This window comes from Lacerta agilis, chromosome 10, assembly GCF_009819535.1.
Source record: "Lacerta agilis isolate rLacAgi1 chromosome 10, rLacAgi1.pri, whole genome shotgun sequence".
NCBI lineage: Eukaryota > Metazoa > Chordata > Lepidosauria > Squamata > Lacertidae > Lacerta > Lacerta agilis.
This window is the reverse complement of record NC_046321.1, coordinates 70,137,258-70,163,558: the sequence shown is the minus strand read 5'-3', so window position 1 is coordinate 70,163,558 and position 26,301 is coordinate 70,137,258. Positions and strand designations below refer to the sequence as shown.

Here is a 26,301-nt window from a genome sequence, read left to right as displayed (position 1 = left end):
CATCCCAAGCCTCCCAGTAAAAAGCCTCGCTCTGTGGCTTGCTTGTGGTTTGCCGCTGCCACTGCCAGCAACCCGCTACGTAGCACGCATGTGCAGAGTTGCTGCATAGCGGCGCATGCGTCATATGTAGCGACGCTGTGCATGCACGCTACGTAGCGACATGACAGCCCCGGGTGCACATTGTGTTTGCTGCTCCGGGTGCCCGAGCGGCTTCCTACACCTTTGTAGTAATGGGTAAAAAAAGCTAGGGTAGATGTCCTCTATTTACATTCACACTTGTGCTAAAAATTAAGTACAGGAAATTGCCAGGTTTATTTGTTTTAAATGTTTGCTACCACCTATTGCCCATTTCTAAATTTAGGACTGATATGATACTCCCACCAGATGTCAAAGAGAAAAACAACTACCAGACTTTTAGAAGACATCTGAAGGCAGCCCTGTTTAGGGAAGCTTTTAATGTTTGACGGACTATTGTATTTTAACATTTTGTTGGAGCCTGTCCAGAGTGGCTGGGGAAACCCAGCCAGATGGACGGGGTATAAATAACTTATTATTATTATTATTATTATTATTATTATTATTATTATTATTATTATTATTATTATTATTATCCTCTCAGATGTTTCGCCTTCCATGTCGAAAGACTATTATACTCCCCTAGATAGGTCAGGCAGCCATTCACAAAGCACAGCTTCCTGGTTTGAGAGGTGTCAAGGCTGCATGGACACAAACACATACACCATTTGCTTTCTCAAGATACTGTATTTCTGTTTTGTTCCCCCTTCAGTTGCCTATGAGGCTTCCTTTTCAACTTCAGTTCTGTCACTTTTATTATTAATTATTATTATTATTATTATTATTATTATTATTATTATTATTAATTAAATTTGTATATCCATAAATCTCAGGGCAGTTCACAACATAAAAATACAAGATAAAAAACCACAAACTACCTAGTAACAACACCACAAATCAATAACCCCCCTCCAGCTGTGTTCTCTCTTAGAAAGGGTGGAGGGAAACCTCTCCACATGTTAATTTCACTTCCACATGGTGCTCCCAAAAAAGAACAGCTGTCTTCTTCTACCTCCTTTTCTTAACTTTATTCTCAACAACAAAGCCCCAAGTGTCGAATGCACAGGACGCACTCACCATCAGGGAAATGACACAAGGTGAAATGGCATCGCCACACAACACACAGCCTTGTGATTTGTCTGTAACCTTTTCTGCAGCCGTGCGGGATAGAGCCTGCTCAGTTTGAGCGTGCCTGTGAGGACTTTGCTGTAGAGGAATCAACTTTACTTCAAAGTTCAAAGCAAAATCGTGCACAGTTCTATTGCTGTGCAGCATTAATGCTGGTTTTAATTGAAAACGTCAGTTGTATTTTGATACCTGTTTAAATACACAATTAAATGGAGTTGTTTTTCAATTTGCTACTGTATTGGCAATGAAAACTTTATTTCAAAAAGTAAAGCAGCAAAAATACTGAATAAATAAATTGACAGAATGGTTTGTTTTGTCATCTCCATATAATGACAGCCTTCATACAAAACATTAAAATATTGTAATGAATAGAATAAACCAATGGTCTGAAAAAGGCTAGGATATAAAAAGTAACATTTTTGACATAAAAATACAGCACAGAACTAAAATAAATCTGAATACAGTTTCCCCCCTATTTACATGGATAATTAAGGCCCAATTAACATATGGCAAAGCACATTGGGAATTAATGTAAATTTGAGAGTTGGAGTAAGGGTGGTGGTGAGAAGGTATTTATTCATTTTACCACCCCCTAAAAGTACAATATTGCAGCTACAAGGTACAAACCATGTGACCAACCTAAACCTTCTCATATTACATATTAGAGACACAAAGGTTCTTTTGAAAGCTGCTGTTCTTAGGATTCGTGTGAACGAGCAGACCCATGAACGATGAACATTTGTCTTCAAGTCTCATACATGTGTAGGGCAATGGTCACACTTTGAGCCGGCCCACTGAAATCAATGGACTTCAGTCATCTGCTTTTATTTCAATGGGTCTAACTCAAAATACAGCTAACAGTATCACCCATAATCTCAAGCTTTATATTTGCAAATATTCTCAGACACGAGTGCCTCATACCAGTGCCACCATCTCTTTAGAAATATAAATATTTCTTCTCTGAAAACCTGTGTGCTCTTATTCACAAAGCAAAATGTCTATTTGAGGGCACACTTTAACAAACATAATACTGACTGAGGTAATGTGAATCTTCCCAGAGGCCCTTTGCAATTACCCTGAGATCAATAAGACCAGCTGCTCAATTATGTCCCTAACACCCTTGGAAATGTTTGTGGCTAATTTCAAGGTAAGGGTGCTGCTTCTTTGTTTTTTAAGTTGGGGGGTGAGCCTGGACCAAGTCTATTTGCACCCCTGGGCCAAACACAGGCTCCTCCGTTGGCAAAAGGAGGACACCAGTTGCCCCAAAGGGACTTTGCCAGTGGTCACTTTCCAGGTGGGGCTTCCTACACACACAGGTTATGGACCTGGCACTCATTCCCTTTTCCAAGGAGTCCTCCACTCCTAATGCTGCCACAAATACTGACTTAAACTCAAAAAATTAAGTTTGCTTTTGTATAGGACTTGACAAGAAATGCATATATGCTCAAGAAAAATTGGCTACCACACAACTCAGTTGATTTTGCGTCTCAGGCTTAACTATTTTTCTCCTTCCATGTTAATGCCAATTTGAGGACTCCAAATCTGAACCACCCAGGGCTTAGTTGTTCTGACTAGTGAAACAGTAGATTGATGCAGTCTATTGTCTCATTTGTTGATGGGGGGGAAGGAAAAATAGTCTCTTCTACAGACTTTTTATTTTAAGAAAGATCTTTTATATTTTCAGAGATTTATTTGAAGAGTAACGTTTCTAGTGATAATCATGAAAATCAAACACATTTCTGCGTATTTTCATAGATTTGTTTCAGTTTAAACTGCATCTTATTTATTTTTAGAATATAGCAATGAATGAGGAGCATTCTTAAATGGAAATGGAATCTTGATTTAAATTTTGGTCTGCTTAGTAAATTAATCAAGCTAGGGGTTTCTATAAACTATTTTATTTTTAAAGGACTTTAGAGATATACCCCTTAAATGTTCTGCTTTGTGAATAAATAGGTGTCTGCATACCATACACTGACTTCTGGACATTCCTGTCCTGCAATGAAGGGTCTGAATAGACTGTGGTGACCTAGGGGCATGCTCCATATAAACAGTCCCATTAAAATCCCAATGAAATGAATGAGATTTAAGCATTTAATTGTATGCTAAAGTCCCATTTCAATGAGACAGATTCCAATTTCTGGACACTTTTAAGGCTAGCATTTGTCTTAAAAATGATTCCTGAACTTATGGGTAATGAGTGCCAAATTGTCTGCAGGAGCAAATCCTAGAATGTTGCCAAGAAAGTCAAAGGGCCCTTCATGATTCTGATGATACTACCGGTAGTTGTTCACACAAACTGAAAAATAGGTGAGGTCTGGATTCTAGTATGTACCTTGTAATCTCTTGAAATACCCAGAAATAATTATGATCTTACAGTTCTGCTTCAATACACGAGTCAAATAACCATAGATCCAGTTATCAAAATAAAACTTGCCATGCACAAGGATTTGTATGCACTTATTCCTGTTTCACTTGCGCATGCACTTTTCTTCTCTACACCTACCTCTATTGCTCTCGGTTTCATAAATGAATGACTTCCCATTTTAAAAGGGGGCAGTTTCATTGGAGTCTTTTTTTGCATTGTAACACAAGGACCAGAAAGGTTTGGTTTTTTTTTTAATAGAAAAAACAGAACTTAAAAAAGGAACACTGTTCGGTTATTTAACAGGAGGGTTTTCAAACACCTGCCTGGCTCAGTGAGTAGCACATGACAGCATTGTACTGAGTTATTGTGTCTTTCTGGATGAGCAAGGCCTACGACGATACAAGAAAGCTGTAGTAGGGGGGAAATACTATAGTGGAAAAAATGCTAAACAAAAAAACCAAAACAGTGATAGACTCCTTTGGCAAGACTGAAGATGTCTCATAGTGTTTTGTACTTAAGTGTATTTATTGTGGCAAAATATTTCAAATATAAATTTAATAATAAAATCTACCTAGAAGATCTTCACATACTGAACGCCTCCTTATGAAGTGAGGATTAAGTCCAATGGAATAAGTCATTGTAAAAATCCTGCAATGATTCCAACATAACATAACTTGCAACAGAGCAAGAATATCAGAGGCTATTTTAAAGGCTGCATCTTTCTCCCCTAACAACATTCTGTCACTGTGAATCACTGTAGTCTGTTCTCATTCTAAACTCATGCACGTGCAAATTCTCTCCCTCTTCTACACATAAACACCCTTTCAGGCTGCAAACACCCTTTGAGAATGGAATTACAAATTAAGCTTGGCACAGGGCTTCCACCGAAAACGGCACCCCTGTGTTGCATTCTCCCCCCTCCCCTGTAATGTGCAAGATTCCTTATTCCAGGTTGTGACATTGAACTGAATGCAGGAATGGATGTGTAGACAGGGGGGTAAATTCAGAACATGGTGACATCAGGGAATGACACAAGTGATTCCACAAGCATGAGTGGAGGTGGGGAGTCATGAATATGGAGTGCTGTTGAAGGCAGCAGTCCTGGGTTGGGCTTCATGTGCAGTCCTGCTTTCTTAGGCAGGAAGTGTTCCTATGTCATGGCAACATCCTCACACCCACTGATCAAATGAAATAAATTAAACCCCCGTTTCTTGCACTACGACCAGCCATTTACGCTGCTAAGAAATAATACTTCTCTAAATGCTTCCAAAATAGCAATTAAAAAAGATAGGTATTTGCACTATAACAATTTTGCACCATTGCTGAAGTGCTCCTCCTCCACAGTCCCTTTTGTTCTTCATTGTCATCAGTGCATGGGGCAGGATTCCAAGTTTATTGTAGATCTGGTTTTGTAAAAACAAACAAACAAAAAAACACTCACAACAATGCTTGGCAGCTTCTGAAAGGAAGTTTTTCTCTCCCCACACATCTCTGGGAGAACGGATGCAAGAGGGAAGTGCCTATGGCCCACAGTCCCTGCCTAGGTCCTTTCCAGCAGGGATATGTACTGTTATACATAAATGCCCTCTGGGTTAAAACCAGAGGACAGTGGATTCTGCAGGATCCGAAGATTGCTAGGAAGCTGTCTAGATGAACCGGGGCGCTTCAGGGATCCAGTCTGAAAAGTTGTTTCTGTGAGAGAAGAAGATATCGGTTAGCACAAAGGACAGATGAAAGATGTCTGCATCAGCTGCTCTCCCAAGTCCATTGTGATCTTGCCTAACTTTCCATGGACTAGAATCCCTCTTCACCTGCATTAAGAATTATCCTCCAATGCAGACACATTCATGATGATGATAATTTTATTATTTGTACTCTGCCCATCTGACTGGGTTGCCCTAAAAATGTACACACACGTGTGCAGAAAAAAGTGGTTTCTATTCTCCCTGCCCCCCCCCCCATGAAGGGGGAAAGGTGGTGTGTTTGGGGGATTCTTATTTCTTTTCTTTTTGCTTGGGAAGGGAAAGTGGGAACTGTCAGGGCAAGGGGCAGGATGCTTCACTGCTTTATGTTTTTTACTGTCTCCATCAAATGTGTGAAAAACCCAGTTTTTTTGTGCATTTGACAGAATGCATTTGTGCAAGGCAAGCTGGGAAGGCTGTCACCCATTCCAAACTAGAGATTGGGGAAAAGAGGAAGAGATAGGCTTATTTTGCAATTCCTACAACATACCCCTCTCAAGCTCTGTTTGGGAAGCCTCCAATTCAGTCGGTTCTGCAGGTAGCACAGTGACCTTTGTCCCCGTCTGCTGGATAAACTGCTGGAGGTTGACCTGCCGTAGCTCCTTTGTCAGCTGCTCTAGTTCTTGTTCTCTTTCCTAAAAAAAGAGATGCAAACAAGCTTATTCACACATACCCAGAAACCAGGAGGGAATGGCTTCACTTTAAAACAGAAAAAAACATGGGGGGTGTTCAAGAAAGATTTGCAATATCTGTGTTCAAGATCATTATTCGGAATTTGCCATTTCCTCACAAGACGATTATATTATGATGAACTTTATACTGTACATGCACCTACTTCACCACAGCCCAGCACTCAGGGACCCTGAATTCATCTTCAGTGATATCACATGGTTCTTTCAGAAACTCATGCACTGACATTCTGCCCTTACTGGAAGCCTGGAAGCCACATGGAGGTATTTTTATGATCCCACATCTGTGAGCTTGCACACACAGAGAGGGACTGAAGGGAATGTGCAGCTCATTAACAGAAGGGAGCACATTATGCATCAAGAGGGGAAGTAGAATTTGGTTCATCATATTGCCTCAGATTTAACCCAAATCTATCAAAGCAGTCAAATTCCATCACCTGAAAAGATTGTGGGAAAACTGAAGAAATTGAGAAAATGTACATAGTGAAAATGGTTCTAAAGCTGATGTGCTGACGACTTTTAAGGTTATAGTATCTGTGTTGCAATAGGGGCAGAAGCTTCCTTCTCCAGGGATAATGCTACCTATAGCACTATGAAGACTGAGATTGTGCCTTGCCAGATCCTACCAGTCGAGCCTCAAACAGTCCCTGGCCAACTTGGAAGCCCACACTCAGTTGATTTCCAGCATCTGGTAGTCAGAGGTATTATTGCTGATAAACAGAGCTTCATCTTTTTCTGTTTCTTTTTGAAAGCTACTATGATTTATCCATCCTCGGTGACAGGCGTAGTTAATTGGAGGGACTCACTCGTTCACCCTGGCACAAGCCTCAGGGAGCTGCAGGTCACATTCTCACACACTCTTGGCTGGCACTGGCACACACACAGAGTGTTAGAAACTCAGATATATTTAAGCGAGGTGCCAAATGCCTCCTTAAACCAAGGTCACAGTTGCAAAGATAGAATACCTAGTTGCTATTTGGGGGGTCAGACGGTTCTAAAGTCTTATTTTTCAAATGATGGACTGACTGTGATTGATTCTCAGTTAAACATCTGGCTGGTTCAGAGGACAACCTTGAGCTAGGTTAAGAACTTGGGATCTTAAAAAAGAAAAGTCACTTGATCCAGGGATGGTCCACATATATATTGACCTATTTCTACTTCTTTCTTAATGGTGACACAGACCATTTATAATGTAGGGATATTCTTCACAACTGTGAGCAGGGCAGCAGGGTGGGGTATGTGAAGAGAAGCTGCAATAATTAACTATAATGTTGTTCCCTGCTCCTGCTCAGGCTGCACAGAAAAAGCATTTTGGTTCCTGAAATTCATTCCAATTGTGCAGATTAAATATAACTGATAGACTCCTACAGGATGGGGCATTCATGTGTGAAACCAGTAAAGGTCCCAAGATCCCCAGGCATGTAGCTCCAGATGGTGGAGATGCCAGGCACCATCCTGCCACCCAGGCATCTTCACGTGGTTGCAAGTGGCCAGTAGACAGGTGCAAAATGCGCCCGGCTAATTTCAAACAATACACCCACTATCTCCTCAGCTGATCACTGGGGTGGGCACCCCAGCTCAGGTCTACTTTTATTTTCTCTTTCTTTGCTGCTATCAAAAGCTGGGATACAACGTCACCCCCCCCCCACACACACACTTAGAACATCTGCAGGATTTTTACTCATGTATTTGATCCAGACTATGCCGGTAATTCTTTCCACCAACATTTTAAAATCTTGTCTCTAGAATGATGAGACCTTGAAACATAAAACAGAATTAAATTGAATTCTCAGGATTTTAGCAAAGCCTAGAACATACACAAGAGATCTTTCATGTCATATAAGAAATGGTGGATATTTTTGTTCTAGCATTTTGACATTTTCAGCAATTCTGTTTCCATGTAAGAATGCAGTATTTATGAAAGGTATGAGATATGGCTGCCAAATCCATACAAATATTTCTAAATCATTTTTTATCGGCAGGAAAAGTATCACTAGGTTTAATTTTATGGCCCCCCAAGAGTTGTTTGCTTGGTGGTAAAGGTAAAAACTCAAGCAACTAAGTAGTTCTCCCTCAAGAATGTGCACAGACTATGATGACCTCCCCACATACATCTAGGACCAATGGCTTGCTTGTCCCCTCCCCATTTGTTTTTCTATGCCATTTTAAAATTATATGCAAGAGCTCTTGAGTGTGTAGGAGGTGACATTACATTACAATTACCAGAGCTTAAACTATTACCACTTTTACATTTTTCTGTCCCCACAAGGAGAGGAACTGAAGCAAGGAAGTACAAAGTTATGTAGAAAAAATGAGTGATATCTCATGCCTGCTTCAGAGGGAACCTTGGGGTGAGGAGCGCGAGGCCCTCCAAATGTGTCTGGCCCACCATCAACTCCGACCACCCTCCAGTAACATCTGCTGGGACACTGGTTCCCCACAGCTGACCTAGATAGTTTGTAATATACCGTTCACCTTTACTCAAACATTAGACACAGTCTACTATTCCATATATGACATGGTTGAAATCATGTCACATTGAATAATTTAGCCGACATGAAGAATTAAACCTGGTCCACGTGAGATGGACCCACTCACCTGTAACCGCTTGGTGGCTTGGCCCAGAGACCTTTCAACAGCTTTAATGCCATTTTCCAGCCTGAGACTTTGCTGTCCCTGAATATCGATTTCACCCTTCACTTTTTCAATCTTCTCTTTGACTTCTTCCTCGTTTACTTTTAACTCCTGCACTTCCCGGTGCAACTTTTCCGCCTCAAGGCCACTTTCCATGCTATGGATCTGGGCCACATATTCCTTCAGCTTGCTTTCGCAGTCCAAAATCCTGTGCCTGATCTCCTGGAGCTGCTCCTTCAGTTGCTTCTCATTTTCTTGCTCGATCTGGAGCTCATTTTCCCAGAATTCCTCCTCTTCAATCTCTACCTCATTCCTTTTAATTTTCTGCTCCAGTTTGACAATTTCATCTTCTAGGCTGTAATTAAACTTGTGCTCCCAGTACTTGACTTCAGCATCATTTGAATCCAGCTGTTTCTCAATGGACTGTAGCTTCTCTGTCTGGAAATGAATCAGCTTCTTCAGCTCATCAACTGTTGCCTTGCAGTTGAGAACTTTCTGCTTGAACTCAGACTCTTTGCCTTTGCCAAAAATGTCCATTAATCCTTTTGCCCCTCCTGTGAAAGTCAACGATTTCCTTTTTGGCTCCCTCCTTTTTATCAGCTTATCATTCTGAGGCCTTAACTTAGCCAGCGGAGGTAAGCTCTGACGGTACAAAGTTCTTTCTGGTATCCGAGCAACACTGTCTGAAGTTGGCCTCTCACTGAGAGATGGCCCAGTACGCCGCAATACTAACTGCACATCACTTGCATATTGTCCCCATTTGTTCAAGGAAATGATAGGATTCTCATGAGGAGCCAGGTGTCTCTCTGTGTCTCTCCATTTTTCTATCAAGGTATACCTTCCTGTACGGCCTAGAAAAGAAAATACAGTAATGTCTGAAACTTTGGGTAAAATATCTAGAACAGTCCAGTAGAGGGTGCCATTGCACAATGAGAGACATAGGGCAGCCAGTCAAACCAGTGCTTTTTTCTAGAAAAATAGGTGCTGGTACTCGGACCTATTTGGGATGCAGGTGGCGCTGTGGGTTAAACCACAGAGCCTAGGGCTTGCCGATCAAAAGGTCGGTGGTTCAAATCCGCACGACAGGGTGAGCTCCCGTTGCTCGGTCCCAGCTCCTGCCCACCTAGCAGTTCGAAAGCACATCAAAGCGCAAGTAGATAAATAAGTACCGCTCCGGCGGGAAGGTAAACGGCATTTCCGTGCGCTGCTCTAGTTTGCCAGAAGCGGCTGAGTCATGCTGGCCACACGACCCGGAAGCTGTACGCCGCCTCCCTCGGCCAGTAAAGCGAGATGAGCGCTGCTACCCCAGAGTCGTCCACGATTGGACCTAACGGTCAGGGGTCCTTTTACCTTTACCTTTTACACGCCATGAAGTTTTTACGGTAAGTGCCACACTTTTTAACAACAAAAAGAGGTGCATACCCCTGAGTACCCCCTGAAAAAAGGACTGAGTCAAACCATATTATCAATGTAGGCTGAACGCCCATAGCCACCTATTTATGGAAGCTGAGGAAGACACCATCTTTAATGGATGCACTGCAGCTGGCTTATTGGGTCACAAGTACGGTGAGCTTTTTAGCATATTGTTCCATTACAGTGGTACCTTGGTTCTCAAATGCCCAAAACCTGGAAGTAAATGTTCCAGTTTTCAAACGTTTTTCAGAAGCCGAATGTCCGATGTGGCTGTCGGCTATTGTTTCCAGGGCACCTGCACCAATCAGAAGCTGCGCCATCGTTTTCAAACATTTCGGAAGTCAAACGGATTTCCAGAATGGATTAAGTTTGGTGCTTTTGTTTTTGCTTTTTTTGCGGATTTTGTTTTTGAGGCTCTTTCGGTTAATTTGTTTTTGTGACTGTGTGGAATCCAGTTCAGCTACTGATTGATTGACTGTGTGACTGCGGAAATGGATAAAAGCCCCCCATCCAAACAATGGCTATCATCAGTGCAGGTAAGATTTTTTTTTTTTTTTTAAATCATCTACAATACTGTCTTATTTATTTAATAGTACAGTGCATTGATTATTGCTTTCATTTTATGGGTCAATGGTCTTGTTAGATAGTAAAATTCATGTTAAATTTTAGGGGTTGTTTTTAAAAGTCTGGAACAGATTAATCTGTTTTGTATTACTTTCTGTGGGAAAGCGCGTCTTGGTTTTGGAATGCTTTGGTTTTGGAACGGACTTCCAGAATGGATTAAGTTTGAGAACCAAGGTGCCACTGTATTTACTTTTTAAACTGACCCCCCCCCCCTCTTGAGCTATGGCAATCTTCATAGAAATTGAAGGGGGTTGGAAGTCTTGTTTGTTCTTCCTCATGAAAATGTAAGCTTAATAATGAACAAAGCATGAATTTGGGACCAAAAATACTGTGGGTTACTTGTAGTGGGGCAGTGCTCTTCATTGCTTTCTAGTGGCCCCTTCCATTTACGTTTGAACTCCTCTCAGCCTGACAGTACAGCCAACTGTCATGGCTAGCAGCTGAAATGTATATGAAACAAACATAGCAAGAGGAATACATGTAATCACTAAAGAAAAAGTGCACGGGTGCAGGTGCAAAGAAATACATTTTTTTTTATGGCAGTGCTAAGATAAGGTTAGCAGATTTTTTTCAGTGAATCCGGGGACACTTTTAAACTTCAAGGGATTTTGTCAGGGGACTGATTTGTAAATCTGGGGCCTGTCCCTGGGAAACGGGGATCTCTGTTTCACATACAAAAACAATCTGTAGAATACCAGCAAATGTGGAGGTAACTACTGTTACTACTAGTAGTAAGATTACTATTAGGAAAATACTCTATTGTATATTCAATATTTTATTGATATCAGCCTGTTTTTTATGGTTCAGCATTATATGCACTCATCTCGCTCTCATTGTAGCAGTGTGCTTCTTACAGTTAAATTCTCACACTCCAATAGCTAAGCAAACTCTAAGCTGCTGTGTTAACTAGAATGTGCAAGATTACTCATAAAGAACGCGCAACTGTTATTTCCTGTCTGTCTTGGTAGGTGTTGTACTAACACTGAAGATAATCAAGTTATGTGAGAGGATTTTATAAAAATAAAATTATTTCCAAGTATCAAAAATATTTATATAACAAGATATGACATGAAAATATAGAACACATGCAAAAAACAACCACCATAGCTGTAATAAGCACAAGTACATTGTTGTGTATTAAATAAGATATTCTGTCAGCCGGGTAGAGTACTGTCATTGGTCAATTTGAAGTGTACAATCACAATCCACAGCCTGATTGGGTCCCGCCGGAAAGTTTGAATATTATTGGTTCCCGCTAAAATGTATCTTTTCCCTCTGTCCCAATGTGTCTATAAATAGAGCTTTCCCTACCCCCTAGTCCCCAGTCTTGTCTTTTCCCTTATAATAAAGAGCTGTTCACTAAGAAGTGTTGCTGGACTTATTGCTACCAGAACCCACGACACAACATACTGGCGACGAAGGTGGGATTGAATTAGGCCGTCTGAGGGTTGTCAACCCTAGCGACCTGATTCTGGCGACAAGACTCCCTGTGACTGACAGGACAGATCAGTCCACTAAGATGGCAGCGTCACGGTTCATGGAACCATTTCATCCCGGAGCAACTGAGGCGTGGGATGCTTACCTCGAGCGTTTTGAATTCAGCGTGGCTGCAAAAGGGGTCACTGACGAGGATAAGAAGAAGGCGTTGTTCCTGAGTTGCTGCGGGGCAGAGACCTTTGAGTTGGCTCGGGCAATTCTGGCCCCCACAACACTGCGGGAGGCGTCGTTCGCGAGTATTACGGAACACCTCTCGAAACACCTTAATCCTACAGCATCTAAGATGACATGGCGCATCGAATTCCATAAGAGACAACAACGACCTGGAGAGACGGTAGCAGTTTTCCTCACCGAATTAAGAAAGCTGGCGAGACACTGCAAGTTCGCCAACTTGGAAGAGGCCCTGCTGGATCGGTTTGTGTGCGGTCTTCGCAGCAGCAAGGGCCGCAGGCGGATTGCAGCAAAACAAGACATGGATCTCACGACAGCGCTCCGAGAGGCCATTGCAACAGAAAGTGCTGAGAGAGAGGAGCAAAACCCGGGCCAGCGAGCCGAAAAGAGAGCTGGAGAGACAACCCACACCGTGGACGACCAGGAAGTCAGCCCTAACCAAAGCCCGGTGCGGGGAATAGAGATGGTGCGGCAGGACAGCACAGCTAGGAAAGACCGTCGGGGGGTATGCCCTGGCAGTGGCGGATCACATGAGAGAAGAAAGTGCCGGTTCCGAGAAGCAACGTGTCATGCTTGTGGAAAAACGGGGCACATAGCAAGGGTCTGCAGGTCGAGTGGCACGTCGGGGTCCACGAAACCAAGGGGTCAAAGGACGTTCATAGCGACTCACCAACTCGACGATTGCAACTACCTCACGCAAATCGAGGGCAAAACTGTGCCATTTCCAGCCCAAGGAAAACCAGCTGTGCGGGTCCTAATTGAAGGGAAGCCGTGTAACATGGAGGTGGATTCCGGATCCGGATTCTCCATAGTCTCGGAGGACACGGCCAGATCGCTATTCCCTAGAGGTAAGCTTCCTAGATTGGAGCCCTTCCCGGCTACTCTACAATCCTATTCCGCTGGCCGCATAGACATTATGGGTATGTGCGCAGTTAACGTACAGTTCCGCGAGAGGGAGGCTGTATTAAAGCTTGTGATCGCAAAAGGGAAGCGCACTAGCCTGCTGGGTACGGACTGGTTCCCGGCCTTAGGGTTGGGAATCTCAGGGCTCAACACGGTCCAGATAGCTTCTGAGACATTTGACACCCTGTACACGGAATTTGGGGAGCTATTTAATGGAGAGTTAAGATGTTATAAAGGGCCTCCAATTGACTTAGAACTGGACCCGGGGGTTGCGCCAATCCGCCTCAAACCCAGGCGGGTGCCATTTGCTCTACAGCCTAAAATAAAGACTGAATTGGAGAAGCTAATACAGCAAGGGGTGCTTTCACTAGTGGACTCTGCTAAATGGGAAACACCCATTGTCACACCCCTGAAGGCTAATGGGGAAATACGAATTTGTGCGGATTACAAATGTACGATTAATAAGGCTATCAGGGGCAACTCTTATCCAATTCCAGTGGTGTCCCAACTATTAGCGAAGCTGGCTGGGGGTAAGGTGTTTGCAAAGATTGACTTGGCACAGGCATACCAGCAGCTTCCAGTGACTCCAGCATCCGCAGAAATCCAGACAATTGTGACGCACAAGGGCGCCTTTAAGGTGAATAGGCTACAGTTTGGAGTCTGCGTGGCACCTGGCATATTTCAAAGTCTTATGGAGCGCCTGTTACGGGGCCTGCCAGGCGTCCTTCCGTATTTTGATGATGTGTTAATCGGGCAAGGATGCTCAAGAGCTACTGGGATGCATCCAGACAGTCCTTTGCAAATTCAGGGATGCGGGGTTAAAACTAAAAAAAGAGAAATGTAGTTTTGGGGTAGCAGCTGTGAACTTCTTAGGGTACAGAATTGATGCTGCTGGCATCCACCCCATGGAAGACAAGGTTAAGGCTATTGCCGCAGCACCGACACCTAGTAACAAGGCTGAGCTGCAGTCCTTCTTGGGCCTCGTCAATTTCTACCACGCCTTTGTGCCACACAAGGCATCGATAGCCGAACCATTGCATCGGCTACTACAAAAGAAGTGTGCATGGCGTTGGGGGCAACCGCAACAGAGAGCTTTTGAAACGCTGCGGGGCGTGCTGTCAAAGGAAAGTACACTTGCCCACTACGATGCTGCTAAACCATTGGTGCTGGCGTGTGATGCCTCACAATATGGCGTGGGGGCTGTCTTGAGTCACAGGGAGGCGGACGGGTCGGAGCGTCCAATCTCATTCTATTCCAGAACCTTGAACCCCACAGAGCGGAACTACGCCCAGATTGATAAGGAGGCACTGGCTATAGTCACAGGAATCAAGAAGTTCCATGACTACGTGTACGGCCGCCCTTTCACAATTCAAACGGACCACAAGCCTTTGTTGGGTCTGTTCAGCCCGCATAAACAAACGCCTCGGGGGACTGCGCATGCGTCGGCGTGGGTAGACGCTCACCCGTATCGCTCCTGGAACTCACTGAATTAAAAGCCTGAAAAACAAATAATTTATGGCAAACTGATAGCAGAGACAACTCACCGAGAACTGTGTTTACGTCTAAGTCCTGGACTGGGGTGAGTCAGAGTTTAAAAACGGTCGTAAATTTACCTATTCGGCAAAGACTTGAGAAGGCCTTAACAAGATGGCCAAGTCTATTAAGGAGCTGGGGGAGATGATCCAGCGTTCGGAGATAAATGTCCGTGCTGATATGCAAGAACTGAAAGCAGAAATGAGAAGAATGACTGCTACATTAGAAAAAGTCACAAAAATAGCAGAGCATGCAAAAGAGGTAGCAGAAGGAAATGCAAATAAAATAGAAACCTTGACAAAAAGAATTTCGCAAATGAATGATAGACAGCGTAGAAGGAATTTGAAGTTCTCTGGCATTTCTGAGGACATTGGAAATAAGGACCTGGAAAAGGGGATGTTTGAATGGCTCAAAGAACAAGGAATTGTAATTGAGCAATATGAAATCGAGAGAGTGCATCGCTTGTTTACACCACGAGGAGGCGCCGGAACTCCCAGGGATGTAATAATGGCATTTACAAGGGAGAAGTTAAGAGATCAAATCTATAAATCTCTTCGACAGAAAGCAGACCTGCAGTTTAAACAGCGAAAGGTCATAGTAAGACAAGACTTCTCTCCAGAAACGCTGCAAGAAAGGAAACAAATGCAGCAGTACGCACAAGCTCTATACAAACATAAAATCCTCTTTTCCTGGGCCTACCCTGCTACACTGGTGGTCTATAAAGATGGCAGGAAATACTCGGCTAAGAACCCTGACGAAGCAAAAAAAATGCTAACTGACCTAGAAGTTGGAATACTAGGACGGATAGAGCAAGAACTCTCAAGTTCGGAAGAACTACAGGGAGAACCTAGTGAACCCAGTGAATCTCCAGTGCAGAGACAAGAGAGTAAAAGAAGACGGCAGTCGGGAGATGAAAGGACAGCAAGAAATAATAAATACTAGAGACAATTTAAAACGGGCTTTGGTAAATACATTTAAGGACATAAACTTTCCAGGAGTGAAGGGAGAGGAGTACAGTCCTCTAAGAAACCATGAGACAGGGATCATGGAGATCCCTATCTGAGTCTCAGGGGGGAAGGGAGAGGGGGATTGAATGGGACAGAATTGGAAATACAAAATATGTACACAGAAGGGTTCAAAAAATAAATGGTAGTCGGGACAATGGATAGATCCTTAAAGGTTTTATCACTTAATGTTAACGGGTTGGCCTCAAATGTTAAAAGATATAGGGTACTGACATTGGCAAAGAAGATGAAAGCGGATATATTATGCCTTCAGGAGACACATAGAGCTAAAGCAAATAATAGACCTTTGTTATGCTCTCAGCAATGGGGCTTAATAGAAGAATCAAAAGCGACGAACAAGGCTAGAGGGGTCGCTATACTATGTAATGCAAATCTCAGGCCAGAGGTTCTGAGCCGGAAAAAAGATAATGATGGTAGATTTATATTCTTAAAAATCAAAGTGTCACAAAAAATCTTTACAATAGCTAATATATATAGTCCAAACACAAGACAGAAAAAATTTATAAAGAAAATTTTGAATAAACTGCAGCTTTACGCTGAAGGGGAAGTTATCGTTACAGCAGATTTTAACTGGAATATAAAAAACGATAACACATTAAGATTATCTAAATGGGGATTAAAGGATGTGTTTGAGATGGGTAATCCCAGCACTAAACCTACTTTTTTTTCCAACAGACACAAGAGTTTTTCTTATATCGATTATGTGTTAATTAAAGAGGGGAATGAAATTAGCGTTAAAACGGCAAATACTATGGGAATATGGATATCAGACCATGCTCCACTATTTGTGGAGCTGGGGCTGGAAGAAGATGGGAAAAGTAGGAGATGGCGGTATAATAATCTAATAATGGCAAAAGAGATTGATAGGGAATATATCAGAAATCAAATTGACTGGTACTTTAAAGAGAATAATGGCTCAGCCGAGATCCCGGTAGTGTGGGACGCTTTCAAAGCTGTTATAAGAGGACATTGTATATTGAAAGAGAATGCTATTAAAAAGAAGTGGTACTCGGGGAGACAGGAAAAAATTAAAGAGATTGAATTCTTGCAACAACAGCAACAGGTAAAATATCTAAGGAGTAGGAAGGAGCAGTTAAGAAAGTTAAAACAGGAACTGGATGAGTTGGATATAGTTGCGGTGTGGAAGAGAGATAATATGATCAAAAACGATTTTCAGAGAACCTCAATAGGATCATATAAGAGACTTGCAAACTATTTAAAGAAAAGAAGGGACAAACAGAGGGTGAAGGCCATTAAGACCACAAGGAAAACACTCACACAAAGCTCTAAAGAAATAAGGAAAGAATTTGCAGAATTCTATCAATCTCTATATACAGAAGAAAATAAAAATATCAGTAGGGAAAGCTTAGGGTTTAAAATTGAAGAAAGTGATAGATTGAGACTGAAGGAGGAAATCTCTCTGGAAGAAATAGAGAATGTAGTTAAATCATTTAAGAGTAAGAAATCACCAGGATTAGATGGAATTACTGCAGACTTTTATAAAGAAACAATTCATATCCTGGGTGCAGAACTAAAAAAAGTATTTAATAATATCCTAGAAGGGGGGAAAGCCCCAGATACCTGGAAACTAGCGGAAATAGTAGTGATTGAAAAACCACAAAAGGACCCTACAGAGGTGGGGTCATACAGACCAATCAGTTTATTAAATCAAGACTATAAGATATTTACAAAGATCCTGGCAAGACGATTGGAAAAGGTACTACCCAAAATAATTAAGGAAGATCAATATGGATTTGTTAAGGGAAGATACATAGGACACCCTATAAGAAACGTATTAAACGTACTAACAAGCAGGGTAAAAGGTAAACTGGCGGTTTTAAAATTGGATGTGTATAAGGCCTTTGACACGATTAGACATAAGTTCTTATGGAACATCATGCGGGAGGTAGGATTAGGAGAAAACTTTGTGGAAGCAATCCGAGAAGTGTATAGAGAAGGGAAGGCTGTGGTCAGAGTGAATGAGGGGGTTTCAGATCAATTCAATATACAAAGAGGAGTTAAACAAGGATGCCCACTCTCACCACTACTATTTGTGTTGGGTATGGAGTACTTGGCAGACAGGATACGAAATTCAGTAAGGATAAAAGGATATAAGAAAGGAAAGGAGGAAATCAAGTTGAACATGTATGCAGATGATATCCTATTATTATTTACAAACCCCCTTGAGGGCGTAAGAGAACTTATGATAATCCTGAAGGACTTTAAAGAGGAGTCAGGATTGGGAGTAAATTTGGAAAAGTCCGAAATTCTGTTCTGGGACGTAAATAAAGAGGAGAAGAAGGAAATTGCAAAAATGACAAGGATGGATATTAATAAGAAAAAAATTAAATATTTGGGGGTAAATATCATAAAAAATATTGCTAGGATTCCAGATGTAAATTACAAAGAAGCATGGAGGAAGATCAAGAAGGATATAAAATCATGGAAAAATAAGAATTTATCTATTCTAGGTAGGATTAGAGCAGTTAAAATGTTTCTGGTACCGAAATTATTATATTTATTTCAAGTAATTGCACTACCCATTAGGAAAATATGGTTCAAAATATGGAATAAGGTATTTAAAAATTGGATTTTTGGAAGCAAAAGAGTTAGAACCCCAGACATAGTAAATTACTCACCGCAAGAAGAGATGGGATGGGGAATACCAAACTTAGAATTTTATTACGAAACATTTCAACTAAAAAATTTAATAGACATTGGATATAAGGATAGGACTAAATGGATTAGGCTGGAAAATGAAATAAATGAAGGAATAGGAAGAGAGGGGATATTTATTAGAGATATTAACTTGGCTTGTAAGAAGACAATAGGACCAAGAAAATCTGCGCTAGGAATCTGGAAGAAATGGAATACGAAATGGATGCCAACTCTCTCAAGATGGATGCCGTTAAAATACTTGCTGGAGAGTCAGGGGGAACCGGGCTGGTGGAGGAGATTGGAGGATCGGGGATTTGTTATATTGGGGAATATGTATGATGATGAAGGGAGTTTAATTAAAAAAAATGTTTTTTTGGAAAAAATAGGAAAACAATATTGGTTGAAAGTGGAAGGACTTTATGATTTGATAAAAACAGAAAGAGCGGAGGAGATGAGGAGGACGGAGATGAAAGTGGATTTGGTGTTGAACAGAAGACAAACAACAGAGAAGGGGATAGCGGGGATGTTGTATGGATTCATGGTGAGGGATAAAGAAAGAATGATAAGAATAATACAGAGTAAATGGGAGCACGAGGGTGTTATTCATCAAAGTGTAGTCCAAGAATTAATGAAGAATATAAATAATATTAAAATAGAAAAGTTTAAAGAATTAAGTAGAAAATTTTTATTAAAATGGTATAGAACTCCGGCACAAATGGCGTATATAGTGAAAGGGTTTAGTCCCAAATGTTGGCATTGCGGTCAGGAAAAAGGATTTTATTCCCACATGTGGTGGGAATGCAGTCTGGTTAAGGAATATTGGCAAAAGATTACAAAGGTAATTTCTGGATTATTTCAAATAAATATAGAAGTGAATAGGGATTTACTATTTTCGGGAATACTGGGAAATAACAAAGTGAAAAGTAATATGCAAGAGCTGTATAAGATTATGATTCTAGCTGGAATGGCAGTTATTGCACTGGGATGGAAAGAAAAGGCTAAATGGGAAATGGGAAAATGGAATGATTATGTTTTTGAATACGTACAATCTGAAATATTTGCACAGATAGCGGCAGAGGATAGTTGGGAAAATAAATGCCAAAGAATTACAAATAAATGGGCATTTTATAGGAATTGGATAGAAAGGGGGGAAGCCAACCCAAATATACAAGCTCGAATGAACAGACTGTGTACATGGATAAAGATCTGAAGAACGAAGGTCTGTCCAGAGGGGAGGGTGGGAGGGGAGGGGGAGGGGGGGAAAGAAAAAGAAAAAGAAAAAGAAAAGGTCTATTGGAGATGCTTGAGAGTGCTACCTTGTTTAGTGGCTGTTTTAAATGACGCATTCGAAATGTATTAATTGTATTCTGAACTTTGTGCATATCTTATTGTACGATGATTCTTTTTTTTGTAAATCAGCTGCAGATTTTTGTTAAGAGGTATTTATATCTTCTGAATAAATAGTTCTTTAAAAAAAAAAAAAAAAAAAGAAGAAATACAAAAAAAAAAAAAAAAAACAAACGCCTCAAATTTTGTCTCCACGCATGCTCCGCTGGTCCATCTTTTTGAATGGATTCCAATACGAACTGTGTCATGTGAAGGGTAAGCTGTTGTGCCATGCGGATGCACTGAGTCGTCTACCACTACCTGGAGCAGCTGACGATGACCCTGCCCCGGCCGAGCACGTCATGATGATGGAGACACTTCCTGGACCACCCGTGACAGCCGTCGAAATTGCTGCGAGAACAAAAAGGGACCCCGTCCTCGCCCGTGTCCTTGTGTGGGTGGGGAGGGGATGGCCAAGAGGGACTCAGGAAGAGAAATTTAGACCTTTCATGGCAAGACAAAATGAGCTGTCCCTCCATAAGGGTTGCATATTGTGGGGTGACAGGGTGGTTATTCCAAGTTCTCTACAGAATGAGGTATTAGACACATTACACATGGGTCATCCCGGCATGGTTAGGATGAAATCCTTAGCCAGGTGCTATGTGTGGTGGCCAGGCATGGACAAGGACATTGAACAATGGGTGCGCACCTGTCGAGCGTGCCAGGAGGTGCACCCAGAAATGCCCAGGGCCCCAGTGCATTGGTGGGAGCGGGCCAAGAACCCGTGGAGCCGGCTCCATGTAGATTTTGCAGGGCCGTATCAGGGAAAGGTGTTCTTAATCGTAGTAAACGCCTACTCGAAGTGGCTGGAGGTCTCGATTGTTCCTAACATGTCCTCAGCTGCTGTAATCAGGGCCCTTCGCATTTTGTTTGCAACGCATGGGTTACCCGAGACCATTGTGTCAGACAACGGGGCGGCTTTTGTGTCCCAAGAGTTCAGGGCATTCCTGGCCGATAACTTCATTAGAGGGGTAACTTCGGCTCCCTTTTACCCATCCTCGAACGGACAAGCCGAACGGATGGTGCGCACGGCCAAGGGTTCAATAGCACGCCTGCTGGAAGGGGATTGGTCTGCTCGCATTGCAAGGATGTTGTTCCTGCAGCACACAACACCGTGTGCGTCTACAGGCAAGTCCCCTGCAGAGTTATTAATGGGGAGGAGGTTAGCCACAATTCTAGACTTCGTCCATCCAGACAAGGTGCCAGGCCGCTATGCTAGAGAACCGCCGGCTGCCGAGAATGATAGAACCCGATACCTGACAACTGAGGATTTGGTTTGGGTCCGGAACTATGCAAGGGGGCCAGCATGGGTACCGGGGGTGGTTACCCGACCCAGTGGGCCAGTGTCGTATTTTGTGACATTAGAGGATGGCAGAGTAATGCGCCGCCACATTGACCAAGCAGGGTAAGCACGAGTGGGGAGGAGCCGCGCACAACTCTGCCGGCGTTCAGTGAATCGCAGCAGTCTGGCCAGGAAGGCTCCGGGCCACAGGTGGTGGAGGGCTCAGAGAGTCTGGAAGCTGTGGGCTCAGAGAGTCAGGAAGCTGAGATCACCACTGATGAACCTAACCTGGTGACAACTAGTCAGCCTAGGGAGTCAGCTAGTGACACAGTTCCAGTTGAGGTACCCGATGTTATTGGGGAGAGAAGTCTGACCACGGATAGTCCAAGGAGTGACACACCGGGGGTTAGGCGATCCGGTAGGATTCGAAGACCTCCGCAACACTTGAAAGATTACGTGCATAATATCAACTGGGTGCGGGGGAGTGTTGTGTATTAAATAAGATATTCTGTCAGCCGGGTAGAGTACTGTCATTGGTCAATTTAAAGAGTACAATCACAATGTGTCTATAAATAGAGCTTTCCCTACCCCCTATTCCCCAGTCTTGTCCTATCCTTACAATAAAGAGCTGTTCACTAAGAAGTGTTGCTGGACTTATTGCTACCAGAACCCACGACACAACATACATTTCAAAAGTGTTTTCAAAAGAATTTTAAGATGCTGGAGATGGCCTTTCTTGGATAAGTCTTACCCAATGATTTCTCTGACTTGTCCCAATGGAGAAGAAGAAAAGCCTTCCTGATACAAGTCAGAGAGATGGCTGAACCCAACACTGAATTTTCTGTCTAATGTTTATACCCTGAAACTTATGAACATTGCTAGTAATATCCAACTTAAAAGGCTCTCGGATAATCAGAAACAATTGAGTTATTTAGTTTCAGGTTATGAAATATTATGTGATTATATTAACCTATTTGAACTGGGAAAAGCAGAACATAGAACATTATGTAAACATATGCTGGAATGGAAAACTGTATTATCTATGAAACAGAGCAATGTAAATAAATAATAATTGAGATTTGATTTGACAGTGAGATTGTGCTTTGTACTGAAGTGTTTTTCTTCTTGGCTCTTAAATTTATGATAAAATTAGAAAGATATAAAGCTAAGACTGCTAACACTCAAAGATAGGTCTGCTCTGAATTAGTAGTACCAATACTATTTATTCTATATAGCATTTTCCTCAAATGTAGAAAAAACTTCAATTACCACCTCAGAAATCTTTACAAACAACTCGGGCAGATATTACCATCCCCGTGTTATAGCTGAAGAGTCCTCACTGAGGCTCCATCTGCACCTACAGTGAGTATTTGATCCCCTGCTAAATTTGCCCATTTGCCCTCTGATGAAGAAATGACTTGGAAAAGATCTGCAAAGAGGAGTGGGACAAAATATCTCCTGAGATGTGTGCAAACCTGGTGGCCACCTACAAGAAACGTCTGACCTCTGTAATTGCCAACAAGGGTTTTGCCACCATGTACTAAGTCATCTTTTGCAAAGGGATCACAAATTTATTTCACTCATTATAATGCACATCAATCTCTGACTTTTGTCTTCTGGGTTTCTGGAGGTTTTCCTGTTGTTATTCTGTCTCTCACAGCTACAATAAACCTACCATTAAAATTATGGACTGGTCATTTCTTCGTCAGAGGGCAAACAGGCAAATTTAGCAAGGGATCAAATACTTCCCCCCCTCACTGTATACATTCAAAGCAGTACCATATCACTTTGAACAACCATGGCTTCCCCCAAGGCATCTTGGGAATTGTAGTTGGCTGAACTTGCTTAGGAGACCCCTGGTTCCCTCAGAGGTACAATTTCTAGAGCTCCCTTGGAAGAGCAATTGATTGTTAAACCACACAAGGACTGACTAGTGCTCACCCCCTCGCTAGTAAGAGGGAAACGTATACCCCAAACTGAACACACAAAAAAACCAAACCATCAGGGGAATTAATAAATATAAAGGGAAAAGAAAGACAAATAAAAATAATAGACACATCATAATTGTACTACATGTCTAATGTATAGAAAGCACAAAACATTTCAGTAAGTGAAAATGTACATCATTTGTTAGCTATTTAAAGCACAACCAAGAGGGCAGATTGGAATCAGACAATCCCTCAAGATTCATGCTAAGAGGGTTGTGACCACACTGTTTCAGTAACAAATCATACTGTATCGTATTTTGCAGTCAGTGTATATCCATACATGTTGAAATATCAAATATATTCAATAAAAAGTTAATGTTTAAAAGGAAGGGGGGAAACTGCTAAACAAGCTTAAGTCTAGAGTACATATGCTCAGGGCTGTCTTAGGGAGATTGGCCGCCGTGGTGCGGCGATCCCTCCGGCGCCCCCCACGTGCCGCCTCTCCACCGCCTCCCTCCCGTGCTTGCCGCCCCTCGGGAGGGGGGTGGGCGAGCGGGGGATGAGGGGCGTGGTGCTGGAGTGGCGTGGGGCTCTGCGCGCCCTTCCAGTGCTCCCGGGACGGGAAGCGAGGGCGGCCGGCTCACAGCCAAAGCCCAGGACCGGCATGGGCGGCAGCGGCTGCACCGCTGGTGCACGAGCACCCGGCCGACAGCCCGCCCGTGGGGGTGGGTTGGGGAGGGGGGCGCCTGGTATGCTGGCGGGCTCGCAGGGGCACCCCTGGGGGGCTGGCTCCCTGGTGCGGCGCGCCATTAGCCCCTATGGATGAGACGGCCCTGTATATGCTCACAATAACACTTTATGAGGCCGACACTGAATTCTGTTTTAATATTTATTGGAGCTGCAAAATACTGGCTGCTAATGGTTACTATGATGTAGGGTGCCATACATCATTATGTATTGCTTGTTTGTTCTTACCAGAGAACAATTGCAACCTATATATTATTTGTTAATATTAATAATATTGACAATAAACCTAACTGAAATTATTGAGTCACATGCATAGCCAAGATGTAGACGGGAATCAGCATATACTTTGGGAAGCCAAAACATCTATTTGTGGGTTGCAATGAACAATGTACTTGTGGCAGGGGCGTTCCTAGCCCCTTGGCTGCCCGGGGCGGGAAGCCAAGAGGCACCCCTGGGGGGTGGGGCATCGCGGCGTGTGTCATGACGCACGCACACGCTGCGACGCCCCGCCCACGGGGGATGCCGGGCAGGGGCTTTGGGAGCCTCTGCGGGCTGCAGAGAGTCCCGAAGCCGCTGCTGTAGCACAAAGGGGTGCCAGGCTGCGGCTTCGGGACTATCTGCAGCCCACAGAGACTCCTGAAGCCGCCGCCCGGGCCCCCTCGGGGGAGCGCAAGTGGGGCAGGGAGAGGGGCGGGTCAGCAAAGAGGGGGGTCACCCCTCCTTGCTGGCCCGCCCCTCTCCTTGCCCCGGCTCCGCAAGCCAGCCAGCGGTGCGAAAAGCCGCTGGAGGGCAGGGGCTATTTTCGGCGCTGCCAGGGCAGAGCTGCAGGGGCGGCCAGCGAGGGGGGTGACACACCGCCTCGCTGGCGGCCCCTGCGGCTCCACCCCGGAAGCACCAAAAATAGCCTTAAAAAACCCCCAGGGGCGGGGCCACCGCCCAAAGTGTCACCCCTAGCAGGGCCCCCGCCCCCGCCCCCTTACTATGCCCCTGACTTGTGGTAAAAAGCAGCCTATCCTGGCAATTTAAGCATCTCTTTAAAAATTAAGGAGGGAAACAATAAAGCGGCGTTGGTGATGTTCGGAGGAAAAAACTATGATCCAACACTCTCCGTTAATTAAGGTTCAGAGCTTTTCGACTATTTAATAATGCTATTAAAGACTTCTTGTGCCAACCAGAGAGATTTAACTGTGAGCTGTGTTTCAAATCAAGCCAACTGCTTAGCGTAGTCTGCAATTTCAGGTTGGTTTGTTGTTAAAAACTATTACAATGCTAAAACCAAAAAATGAAGGAGAAGAAGAGTTTGGATTTGATATCCCGCTTTTCACTACCCGAAGGTGTCTCAAAGCGGCTAACATTCTCCTTTCCCTTCCTCCCCCACAACAAACACTCTGTGAGGTGGGTGGGGCTGAGAGACTTCAGAGAAGTGTGACTAGCCCAAGGTCACCCAGCAGCTGCATGTGGAGGAGCGGAGACGCGAACCCGGTTCCCCAGATAACGAGTCTACTGCTCTTAACCACTACACCACACTGGCTTTCACTGAAGAAAAACAAGGGGTAACACCAACATTTGCAAAAGAATAAAGATATTAAGTAAAGTGCAGAACAAATAAGCAGCTGTTCATGACTGGGATTATAGTTTGAGAGCTTTGAGTTTTCATAAGAAACTTGTGTTCTACTTTGCAGAATTAAAATATACAGACTTCTAATTAAAGCTGGTCTATAAGTGACATTCACCATAGATTTATCATGTCCTTCCCCACACAATCCCAAGTCCTACAACAACAATTTATTATTTATACCTCACCCATCTGGTTTATGAAGAGAAGATCAACACTGGTAAGGGCTCATCATTGAGCCTACCTAGTGGCAGAGAAGACTACAAAGGACTACTTTGGTGCTTCCATTGCATCCTGATTGTGCCGTCCAGCAGAGCTTTACCGGGTAGTGCAGGGCATGTTAAAATCTGGTCCGAAGGAGGTGGAAGAACCAACAGCAGCTTGCTGTGGCTTGTTTGCAAAAGATTTTGAGGAAAAATTCACTTGCATCCATTGGGAACTTGCATCCACTGTTACAGCAGGTGAATTTCATGGGGTGTGCAGAGCACTGTCTAGTCCTGTTGTGTTGGATGAATTTCAGTTGGTAAGGCTTGGGGATGTGGACAAGGTGCTTGGATCAGTCAGGACAACCACATGCCCCTTGTGGCTGATAAATGCTAGTGGGGGGATGGGGGACGATGACAGCTGGCTGGGCCAGGGAATGGTCCCTGCCTCCTTGAAAGAGGCAGTGGTAAAACCACTACTTAAGAAACCTTCCCTGGACATGGAAAATCTACCTACCTGTCACGGGTCAGGAGTTAGCTTTGCCTGAACAGCAGCCTGAAGGGAGAGAAGGCAGAGTTATTCTACCTGCAGCTGATCAGCCTTCAAGGAAGGCGCTGTTGAGAACCAGCTGGCTTCAGCCTTCTTAAGTAGAGCTTCCATCAGATGCTGGTAACAACGC

General features: G+C 43.3%; 1 protein-coding gene across 1 annotated transcript in view; it reads right to left on the bottom strand.

Moving 5' to 3' along the window:
- Window positions 1–4,994: 4,994 nt before the first annotated feature.
- RASSF8 (Ras association domain family member 8) overlaps window positions 4,995–26,301 on the bottom strand; it is a 103,311-nt gene continuing 82,004 nt past the window's right edge. Inside the window, exons 3-5 of the mRNA XM_033161440.1 lie at window positions 8,601–9,487; window positions 5,804–5,948; window positions 4,995–5,263 (exon numbers count right to left, since the gene is read on the bottom strand). Coding sequence (XP_033017331.1) covers window positions 5,142–5,263; window positions 5,804–5,948; window positions 8,601–9,487 — 1,154 coding nt within the window. The 3' untranslated portion in view covers window positions 4,995–5,141. The remainder of the gene's footprint in view (window positions 5,264–5,803; window positions 5,949–8,600; window positions 9,488–26,301) is intronic.